Consider the following 11,156-nt stretch of genomic DNA (forward strand, 5'->3'; position numbering starts at 1 on the left):
ATTATGTGCTGCTGATCCCTAGCATGCTTCAGCGAGTAGTTGAAAACCAGATCCGACAAACTTCCACTCAATTCCCGACAGATGGTAACGTCCTGGTCAACGCGTTTCTCGGCCGGATAAATGCCCCATAGAGAAACTTAATCCTGGGAGTTTCTTGCCGATTGGGCGTATCCTACAGTCGAAACCTTTCGGTTTGCTACAAACTAATTCCACCGTGTCATGTGTTGAGAGGTCACTTGCTGAAGGGGCTTCGGTAAATGGATTCCATTCGACAATCAAAAAGACGAGCTTCTTGACAACTACTAGTTGGACTAACCGTTAGAATGGCCTACCTCTGGCTGAAACAAGGCTTCGCTGAATCGCCATTAGGTCAGGTCGGCATCCACGAATCCGCTAATCAGGTGCAAAATACAGTTCTCGTTGGCTGAAACTATTCAGTGCTTGAAAGGTCTGTTTCGGATATCTGTGATTAATTTGGATCAAGAAACTTCAGCCCACTGACCACTCAACGACACCAAGTTAACAGAACTGATCAAGCACTTCGAAAAGATATACCACTATGAAAACAAGCAACATACACTTCCCTCTGACGACCCAATCAGAGCATGGCTAGTCACAATAAGAGCGGGCGCTATCAAACCCGGCCAGTTTTGGAGTACACCGCTGCGAACCACCGTGGTCAATATGTGCTAACTTCACCTCCAACCGCTATCTCTAGGTGGTGGCGATTTTCCTCCGACAGGCTATTCGTTAACAGGTACCCCATTGTTATAACGCTGAGTACACGGAGTAATCGGAACGGGGTAGAAGTAGTTGCCTCCAGTTGTGTCCCAGATTGCAGATGAGAGCCTCGCTGTTTGGTAAGGGTAGACAAGAAGACGCCAATTGTGATGAATTAGTCGGCCATATGTAAGCCATGCACCCAGGAAGATGGTCGTTTACCTCCCGCTTCACACTTGCTATTCAAATCGTTTTTTATCTCTGTCGGAGCATTAGAATTAAACAAGCAGGCCAGAAAGCTGCTCTGGCGAGCATTGCTGGCACCTTACCCACGGACAACTGTCAAACTTCTGAAGCTCGGATACAAGATCCAGGTACACTAACTGAGCGGACACAACCCTAACTATTTGGGCACTTCCGGTGACTCTGTAGCGCCGTGGGAGGACGCATCCTCAAGTCACGAGCTAAAGCTTACTTACTCGGTTGCATACCCATACGCAACTATCCGCCTGCATAATGACGCGTTAGGAATAACGACGGCCCCTTATTAAAGGCACCTATTATTGCAACAACCTAAGGCAGCTGCAATTCAGACACTTTCTACCGACAAATAACCAATTTGAGTTCGAGATGGGTAAAGCGTGGGGCTACTGACCGGAAGGTCCGTGGTTCGAACTCAACCTCTGCATGCTGACAGGCTTCGTCTAGGCTTAGGTAATCTGGCAATATCTGCTTCGTGCTTAGTTACGATGCCCCTCGAAGGCAAGAAAGCTGACAAACTGTCAGGTAACTCAAGCCTAGACAGGAGCAGTCGAAATAGACAGATCGGAGTTACAAGTTCCATATATGCCATTATAACGTCACCAACTTCTCTCAACAATTGATATGAAAGTTCGAGAGTAAGGGGGGAGATTTCCAAGTAGACGGCAGATCATGACCGTTTGAATGGCGCTATGTGCGCCACCTAGCTTTTTCCCGATTTTAGGAAATCATTCGACTCCGTAAACAGGGTGCCATCCTAAGCTGTAAAAAATACGTTGCACAGTGGTCATGGATACTTATTCCAGTGCTCGGGTTCAGAACGCATGCAGATTGAGCGGCTCCCACAGTATATAACTAACAGCGGCTATCAGTGCGTGTTGTACTGGCTTCAAGCATGACGGAAGTGCCGAACCTCCATAAGGTGACCTGAGTAGGAAATCCATTGTATGCTTTCGTGCAGACTATTAACCGCCGAACATTCTGCACGAGCGCTAAGAGGCGGTCCGTTCTGAATGACAAGGATTCGTTTTTGAATACTTAACCAAAGCAGTAGCTAACGAACTGCATAATCAGCAGCCAAACGGCCGAGTATCCGGCTTGCACGCCCCCCACTTTGTTCCCGACAAAGTAAGATGGCATTCAAACCTAGAAATGAACGAAACCGAGGTAGATAAGGGAAATCACGACGCCCCACAGCAGTGTCGAGTTTGGGGCCTCGTGATCCACAGTATCTGTCTCAGCCATGAAAGCGACGTTCAACAAGAAGAATGCGATCTCCCTCCTTTTTCATATTCCATTAATTCATTCCAGCAGCAGCCGCGCGCTTGGAGAACACGCATACCGAAAAACGCAACTGGACATGAAACATGAACGAAGACCGATTTTTCTCATGGACTTCTTAGGTATCGTGCATGGTAATCAAGCTCTTTCCATGCAGTAGAAAAAATCGGGGCGAGAAGTGAAGGCGCCGCCAGCGTACTCTGAAGCATGTAAATGTGCTACTCTAACCACCGACACGATCGCCGTAAAAGATTATTGTTCAGCTACAATTCTTTCGGCGCCTAGCTGCCGTGCTACCTGAAGGAAGAACGACGGCTTGAATTCCGCCAGGTTGCCCAAACCTCGACAGAAGTCGAGATGAAGATGTAAGGTTTGAATCGCGGAACTTCGGGCCAGTACAATTGCGCTGAAACCATTGAGCTACCTCGCATCCAAAACGCTGTCAGGTGCATAATGTAGAGCATATACATCACCATGAATTTGTTTGTCATTTTTTCGAGCGAGTACGGACATCTGTATCCACAAATACATGCATGGTGTTCTACCCATCACCACTGGGTCTTGCCATCCATTCCACGGGCAATTTCAGCGTGTGCGCCGGCGTACCAAAAATACTAATCGCAATCATTACAACGGAAGCTGTAGCCCAAATGTATATTTTAGGAAAGACGGTCAACCAAGTTTGATCTGCAGCTCCTTCGCTTTGGCTTTCTCTAGTTTGGTGATTCGCGCCTGCGATTTCGATCCAAGGATTCCACCGCCCCAATGTTTTCGGATCTGCGGAATATGACCAAAACGGAAGGATACTTACCTCATCAAACCTGGAGGTGTAATTGTTCTTGACTGTCTCAACCAACTTTGTCATACGTGACTTATCCTCCCTGGGAGCAATATTAGGGCTCGAAGATAACTTACTCCCTGACATTAGTGAATGCTACGCAAGAGCACGTCTTCCGATGAACCAAAAGACCAAGCTTTGCTTTGCCCTTCACAATACAGTAGGGGACACCCATTTTTCGACAAAGGGCAGGTAAGAAAAGCACGATCTCGATTGGCTCTACGTCATGCGCTATCAGGACCAAGCGAGCCTTCTTCTGCTGTATCGCGGACGTAACCTCACGGATACCAGCGCGCAAGACTGCCTTCCGCGCGACCGGTTCGTCAGCCTTTCCTTCAGCACGCAACTGGGCTCTGTGGATGAGCATCATTTTCTTAGCCCTTTTAGTTAAAGGCTGGTATTTTTCAGCTAGATTGAACACCTGCATGGCTTCAGAAAATGAAATTTGGTAACACAAGTACCTGTCGCGCGATCAAGTGTTTGGGTAAACTGGTGGATCGCCGGAGGGACCTTGAGACGACGTTTGAGTATAGCCCGTTTTCGCTGCAGTTCGACATACTTCGGCCACTTGACAAACCGATAAAGGTCACGCTTGGGTTGCACAGCTTGCCCTATCCCAAAGTTTCTCGGTCGGCTCTGGATCAAGGGGTTCTTCACAATCTTTTTCTTCGGAGCGGTCTTCTTCGCTATCTCTGGAAGAGCAGCTACTTTCGACCCTTTTCCTTTTTTCAGTTCTGTGACAACGGGTTCATGTGTGATCTCCTTTATCTTCTTTGCCTTGATAACCTTCTTCGGTTTGTTCGGCTGCACGAAATATTGTCAGAATACGTCAAACTCACCATGCCTGTCAGAGGTTGAAATCTCGCCACTAGCTCCGGAGGATCGACTAAAACAATTTTCACTCGTTTAACTCAATTTAGTTCAATCCCATCAGTGCAAGGCCGCAGATTTGTTAAGGCTCAAGGAATCGTCAAGTTCATGTACTGAAGGACTCCATGATCATATGTACACAAGAAATGTTCTAACGAGTGACGGTGGTGGGGTAACTGGAGTACGAAACCTCATATAGAAATGGAAAGAATGATGGAATGGGTGCAAATTGGATTGATGGTTTCAAAAGTCTGTAGCGGGTCCCGAGGAGCAACAGCACCCGGTTGTTCCGTTGGGATCTTTGAATGTGTAACGTGAGGTTAGCGTTGTTCATGTACAATGGATTACTGTTCAGCTTGCCAGAAGGCGGCGACAGATATCTAAATGGTAGAATTTGGCCATCTTCCCTTTTGTTCTTTTTCCTGTTTTCTGCATTGGTCCTTATTTTCTTCTCTTCCGCTCTATTTTTCTTTTCATTTTAACTGTTGGAGTTGTGAGAAAAGGCAAAGAGAAATGCGCCAAGCAACAAAGTCCACTGTAAACAATGACCCGATCTTCCAGGCCATTGTGACCCCGTGATTGTCTTTCCCACGGGCTACTACGATTGTGGCTTACAACTTTAACCATTAGCCGCACAATGCTCTCTGTCATAAAACATTTGCGTGTAGGGTAGAACCTTTTGCTCCAGAATGTTGCACTTTGCCGTGTGTGTTCAAATCAAAAACCATCTTAATCTATGTTCATATTTTTGTCGCTCACCAATTTTCACTGTCCATTGAGGCAACAGTACCTCTTGTGGTAAAAGTCCGGTGGAAATTTTCCCAGCATTGCTTAAACGCCGGAATGCCTAGATGGGGCTATGAACTCAGTTGCCTATCTGTTTTGGTCTATCAGTGGCACGTCGTAGCCTTCGAAAGTTCAATTCCATTGTGCGATCACCGAGTGCTGGTTTGTGCTCAAATGGCAAACGTTTGTCTAATTTGTGCCAAAGGTTTGGGGTGATTATGCGTATGAGCAAAAGTTTTCCTGCCAAGTATGGAGTATGCACCGAATATATTCACGTCTGCGATGATCAAGAGGATGTCAAACTTTCCGTAGCTGTGGAAAAACAAGAAGGGATAGCCCGGGAACCCCAGCTGACAATTTGCTTTGTCAAACTCTTGAAGTCTTGAGATGCGTGGCGCCGATGTGAGCAATGCTATGCACAAAAACCTCCAGGCCAACGCGAAGAATGGTAGATCCGTTTTGCAGGAGCACCTTTCTCTCATTCAGCTTTGACTGGTCTTTAGGAATCTGAGAAGAACACTTCTAGTGGCTCAGCAACTAGGGTTTTCCAGAGCCACAGTATAGCGATCGGCCTTGATATGGATTTGCTTCTGTTTTTGTTACGCGATTGTATCTGATAACCACTTAAGCCTGATGGGTTCTGTGAGGCGTGTAGCTAAGTAAGAATATACCCTGTTCATCGGCGTGAGTTAGTTATCGGCAGAATAATTTCGGGTAAATGCACCTCTATCTCAGTGGATGCAAGCTATAGGCCTGAGGCATCTTTGCCCTTCATCGTAATGCTAACTGTGATGTTGCCTATAATGCATGCTGGGTGACTTGCCCATGTCTCAGTTGTTCACATAATTGAGCACTACTGGGAGTTCTCCCTGAAACGACAAACTAGGGCAGCTTGGAATTCGCGCTAACATGGTCTCAGTCTCATGAGCTTCCTCAACTCTTGTCGCTGTACAGACCTTGGATGACTGCTTCAAACTTGGATGCAGCTGACCTCAAATCTCTCCATGTTCAGAGGCTTTTGGCCACTCACTGGCATTCAACATTTGTGGTCCTCTTGTTTTGTCGGCGGGAAAGAAGTAGGTGTGCTGAATGACGCAGTCAGTTTTTCTTCGGGCCCAGCTACAATGTTTCTGCGTCTGCATGGCCTGCATAGATGGGCTGTGGGTCACATCCCGATGTTCTCAAGAAACTTGCCCGTAAGAGCTGTGTTTCTGCACGTTGGGTGCCATTTCCGAACGTGCAAAATGGTTTGGATTGCATGGTCTCCAAGCCTAAACGAAGGGCATTGTGTAAGTCAAGATTCCTTTAGATGGTCTGTGTTACATCTGCTGATTCGCCGGCCTGTGGTATCTGCTGCTGACCCGCTCCAGTGCTTAGTGTCGGAGAGAAAAGACTCACGGAAGGGAACACAATAGCTATATTCCAGCAAAGCGGGTGCGAGAGCGTGAGTGCGCGCGAATGCAAAAAGTACAACGACCTCAAGCTTTTTATTGGAAGGACACTGTCTGAACTTGGTCCAATGCTGACGAACGCGGTCTGGCTTTAGTACGAGGCAGCGATGTGCTGCATATTGCGGAGGCATTGTCTGTCCTTGATCAACGCTGACTCGCGCTGCCTAGGTTTGATTCAAGGCTGTGACGCGCTGCCTATTGAGGGGACGTTGTCTGGTGAACATCTAGCGGAGCTGAGAGTCTCCGTAGATTCAGGGCATTCAGTGGCTGCTTTCAGGAAGCTGACCTTCCTGATAGTCTGTGAGCGCATTGCCTAGCGACTTCGGAATTGGCACTGACGTCATTCATGTGCCTAATGCAATAGACCAGGCGAGCTTCATTTAGAGCAATTTTGGAATAGGTTCAGCTGATACCAAGGCCCCGGTTCCTCAAGGGTTGGCAGTCAAGAAACCGAAATATTTCAGTGCCATGATGGCATAGCACTGCCATACCCGGTTTGAAAGCATACTCGCAACTATCCCCTTCCCTCTCTTGATTGTACTCTATCGCCCGTTTGTTCCATTACATGCAACTACAAAAAACTCACACTTTATTCTGACGAATTTAATGGTTATGCCTGATGGTACGCCACCTGTCTGTCGGGAATAAACATCGATATAATGACGTGAAACTTTGTGGGTACAAAGTGCACACCAATGTACAGAACGACTTTGATCAGTTCATCCAAAAACACCTGCACCTTTTCCTCACCTCCGGAGATGAGAACGATGTGTGCATACTCCAGATCGGCAAGATTTCTGCAAGATATTTGAAAGCTGGGTCCAGAGGACATTTCAGCGTTCATCTCATTTCCTCGTCGATCAAGGAATTAAGTGCGAATGGAGAAAAGCTGCTCCCGACGGACACAAATATGTGTACAGAGGCTTTTGAAGCTCCCAAACATTTCCGTAACATGTCCGCCCCTTCCGCACCTCCTTTCCACGACAATGCAAAAAACTGTACGGTTGACAACTTTCACTTCAGCTGCATACTTTCTCCCCAAAATATACCCCTTTCGCATAATGAACCTCACAATCCGCCTTCCGTGATGATAAAAGACTGATTCCGGTCTGAGCTTGCCCTGGTGGAGGCATAGCTCCCGAGCAATCACCCTGTGAACCGAAATGTCCACTGACGGGGGAAAAGATGCTACGATACTCACCAGATACACGTGATGTGACGCCTCAGAGGCAACTAATTTTGCAAAGCTCCACGATTTTCTCTAGGCTGTAACAGCCCTAATCTGAGATCAGCTCATCTTACGAAAGATACACGTGACGCCTCAGAGGCAACTAATTTTGCAAAGCTCCACGATTTTCTCTAGGCTGTAACAGCCCTAATCTGAGATCAGCTCATCTTACGAACAGGCAACACCATCAGATATCTCTGACCTTTCTTCTTTGTAGGTTACCCTAGTTGCGCACAATTTAGCCAACGCACTGAACCCGAACCCACATAAGTCCACGCCAGGTCTCATTGACCGCACACCTATTAGCTGCACATACATATCGATTACCATTTTCAAAACCTGGCCGCCTCATTGAAGTAGTTAACAACTGTGACAATTTTTTACTGTCTGTTATTTTGGGAGACATTCTGACTCACATCAAAGTGCTTTCTAGCAAACCTTTCGGACAGTTCCTTTTTTACGTCCCCAATGTAAACACGGTTGTATTAGTACATCGATTGAGTGGCAGCAATGAACCACCACAAAACCTTGATAGACTCAAGAATATCCTAACTACGATGGCAACCATAAACGGCTCATCCAAGGTGTTTATGCACGCGACTGTCCACGAACCGAAGTACGGCGTCGCGATGATCAAAGTGCTAGCAAACCTTTCGGACAGTTCCTTTTTTACGTCCCCAATGTAAACACGGTTGTATTAGTACATCGATTGAGTGGCAGCAATGAACCACCACAAAACCTTGATAGACTCAAGAATATCCTAACTACGATGGCAACCATAAACGGCTCATCCAAGGTGTTTATGCACGCGACTGTCCACGAACCGAAGTACGGCGTCGCGATGACGGTACCGCGACTAACATACCCAGTCTGACGGCTGCCCGTAGTTCACTATATCTCTAATATTTCCCAGACGTGAATGTTACCCAGAAGACCGTTTCAGTCCGTTTAATTTGTGCAAGGACTTGAGAGCAGTGGCCATCTTATTGTGCCATCTGATTATTCGGTCCACAAACCCAATAGTTTATCCAACGGCACTATTGGTGCCTCGGTATATCGATTAAGATCAAGCCTTTCCTTAAGCCAGATAAAACATGCTGACCGTCACAAAAAACAAAAAACTTACTGCAACGAATTCCTCGGCTTCAGCAGGACGCTTGCCGCAGCCATACAGGAATTTTTAATATCCTGGTCGCGAATGCCTGCTCTAATTTGAGTTTGCGCGGATGTAATGGGCGTGACCATTGTCTAAGTGGTTTTGAGATTCACACTCGTTTTCAAATCAATTTGGTTTTAACGAGAGACTCGAAATCTCTCGTTTGTGATTCCTTACAACTGAGTGTGCTACACACAGGTCGCCTCATGTTTCAGTTGGCAGGATATTCGAGATATTGCAGTATATCTGCATAAAGGAAACTGCTCACAAGGTCGAAGGGTTTTCAGCAACCTTGTGAGTAGTTTTGAGATTATTTCCTGATCTACCGCTTAAGGAAACACGCAAAGGAAGCAGCTTTGCCACAAAATTTCCCACCGTTTTCACACAGACGACAGAAAAAGCCACCTGCAGCCGTTAAAATACGAATTCCGCGCCAACAGTGAACTCCGAGTTCGCTTAATCAACTTTCAATAAAACTGCGGCCGCGTGGGGAGAACTAAGGTGCCCGAATATTTACCACTAAATGCAAACTTTATGTAAAAGTTTTCCTTGTTCGAACCGCGGTTTCAGAGAAATTTAGGGTGTGCGTCTAGGGCGCAGTGATCATGATAGTACAGCCAGAACAAATGGATGACAGGCGCCAGTTGCTGACGTCTAGAAATGCATGAAAGTGAAACAGTCATAGAAAAATGTGCATTGTCCAAAGATGATATGATCGTAACACTGTGAACATTGGAAACAGTGAAACACAATTCGCGTGAGGACGGTACGGTGCAAGTTCGTTACTGAAGGAAAATTGCAGGCCGGAATAATGAAGCTGGTATCGTTGAGGCATCTTGTGAACTTTGACATTTCGGAACTCAACCTGCAATTGTTACAAGAGTGAGACTACCTTTAGCTGTCGCGGAATTAGCTTCCGCCGCGGATGGAACTATTTGATGACGAACTTCTCTTAGGTCGAATAGGGAAGAAAGATGGTTTTGGTTCTGAGGAGTGTGAACAGTCGCTGGTTGGCACCATCGGAGCAGTAAGTGTCTGTAGGTCATGGGACCAAATAGTCATCATAAAAGAACCTAGAGTTATGCACAGAAAGAGCAAACGGCACAGGGCGCTGACGAGTACCTTAGAGTTTTGGACTAAATTCAGCGGACTGAGACAGTCTTGTTGAGGAGTGTGGAGGAGCTCGGCCAGGAAATAGCGGACATCAGTCAAGGAATGGCAGTCACGTTGGCGTCATCGCGACGATGTACTTGGGTTCAGACTATTAGGAAGAGACTAGACTTAACGACGTGTAATTGTTTGCGCCCCTCAGTGACCCACTGAGCAATACTGGGGTTGTTCACACAACATTCACCCCAGGTTGGTCACTATTCAGCGGTATGACGAACGCAGTCTCCTGATATTCTAGGGGTTGAACCATGTGGCGACTTCTTCATAGAAGTGATAGTGCACTTGTGTATCCCACTAAACACCACGGACTTGCGTTAGGAGTCTGAACCAAAGGTTTTGGTTGAAGGCCCAATCGTCCTCCAGTCCAGGGATGCCCAACCTGACAGTATCCCAACCCACCGTGATACCTACGTCTAACAATAAACACATGCCACATCGGCCGTTGCGGGGCACCATCGGCCGGTAGTCCTACTTGCTGCATACGCCTGTCAGGTAAACGAAAATACGCTACCGCTGACGCTTCCATTTTTGCTCTTTCACATACTTTTCCTCCCCCCTCTCCTTACTCGTATAAGTGACTCTATCCTTGTAAGACTGAGGACTTTTTTGTCTTGCGTTGGTTTCGCGTGTGTCATTCGCTCGTCACGTGGCACCGATATCCTCGGGTAGCATGAAATCAATCTTCAAGCATCAACACCCCGTCTATCTAGCCGTCTTTAATGTCCGCACTCTAAAACAGGCGGGAAAACAGGTTGCTCTTACTCACACTAGACTAACTTGGCGTTGATGTGTGCTGTGTCTCAGGAACAAGAATTCAAGATCCAAGCACAGTGATCGGCCTAACCGCCCACTCAGTCTCCATTTGATTCCGGCTGCGCAGCTCTAGTGATCCAGAGGTAACAGCAACCGGATTTTTTGGGGTTGATGTCGTACTAAGTCAAAGGGCGGAAGTATCCTTCCTTGACTGGATACCTGTTGATGGTCGCTTGTGTGCAGTTTGTCTGGCAACATCTGTGGAGCAGCCCCAAGAGCGGCAAGCTTATCGCTGCCTGGTTATCGTGTCTGCTTACGCCCGAACGGATGTATCTCAGAATCCGTCAGGAACAGCTATAACGGCCTCCTGAATGCCCTGCAGCGGCAAGCTAAAAGCTCAGGCATCGCGGTGACTGCCGGAAGTTTGGATGTACAGGTGGACAGGCTTAATGTATCTGAGGCTCAGTTTGGAGGTTGACATGGATGAGACTCAGTAAGTACGGACAATGACAAACGATTGCATCAGCTGCGTGACAACCGCAAGCTGTTTCTGCGTAGGCCCGACGAGGTCCATCCAAGGATCCTGAAAGAAACGTCCTCCACACTGGCAAACCATTCACACATGGTGTTTTGTCAGTCGCT

At 47.1% G+C, this 11,156-nt stretch overlaps 1 protein-coding gene across 1 annotated transcript; it reads right to left on the reverse strand.

Moving 5' to 3' along the window:
• Positions 1-2,934: 2,934 nt before the first annotated feature.
• T265_02136 (hypothetical protein) lies at positions 2,935-5,792 on the reverse strand (the record flags this gene model as incomplete). The annotated part of the gene is made up of 5 exons (XM_009166310.1): positions 2,935-3,039; positions 3,074-3,143; positions 3,178-3,529; positions 3,562-3,904; positions 5,787-5,792. The coding sequence occupies 5 exons, from the start codon at positions 5,790-5,792 to the stop codon at positions 2,935-2,937; spliced, it is 876 nt and encodes a 291-aa protein (XP_009164574.1).
• Between the last annotated feature and the right edge of the window lie 5,364 nt (positions 5,793-11,156).

This window comes from Opisthorchis viverrini (genome assembly GCF_000715545.1).
Source record: "Opisthorchis viverrini unplaced genomic scaffold opera_v5_25, whole genome shotgun sequence".
NCBI lineage: Eukaryota > Metazoa > Platyhelminthes > Trematoda > Opisthorchiida > Opisthorchiidae > Opisthorchis > Opisthorchis viverrini.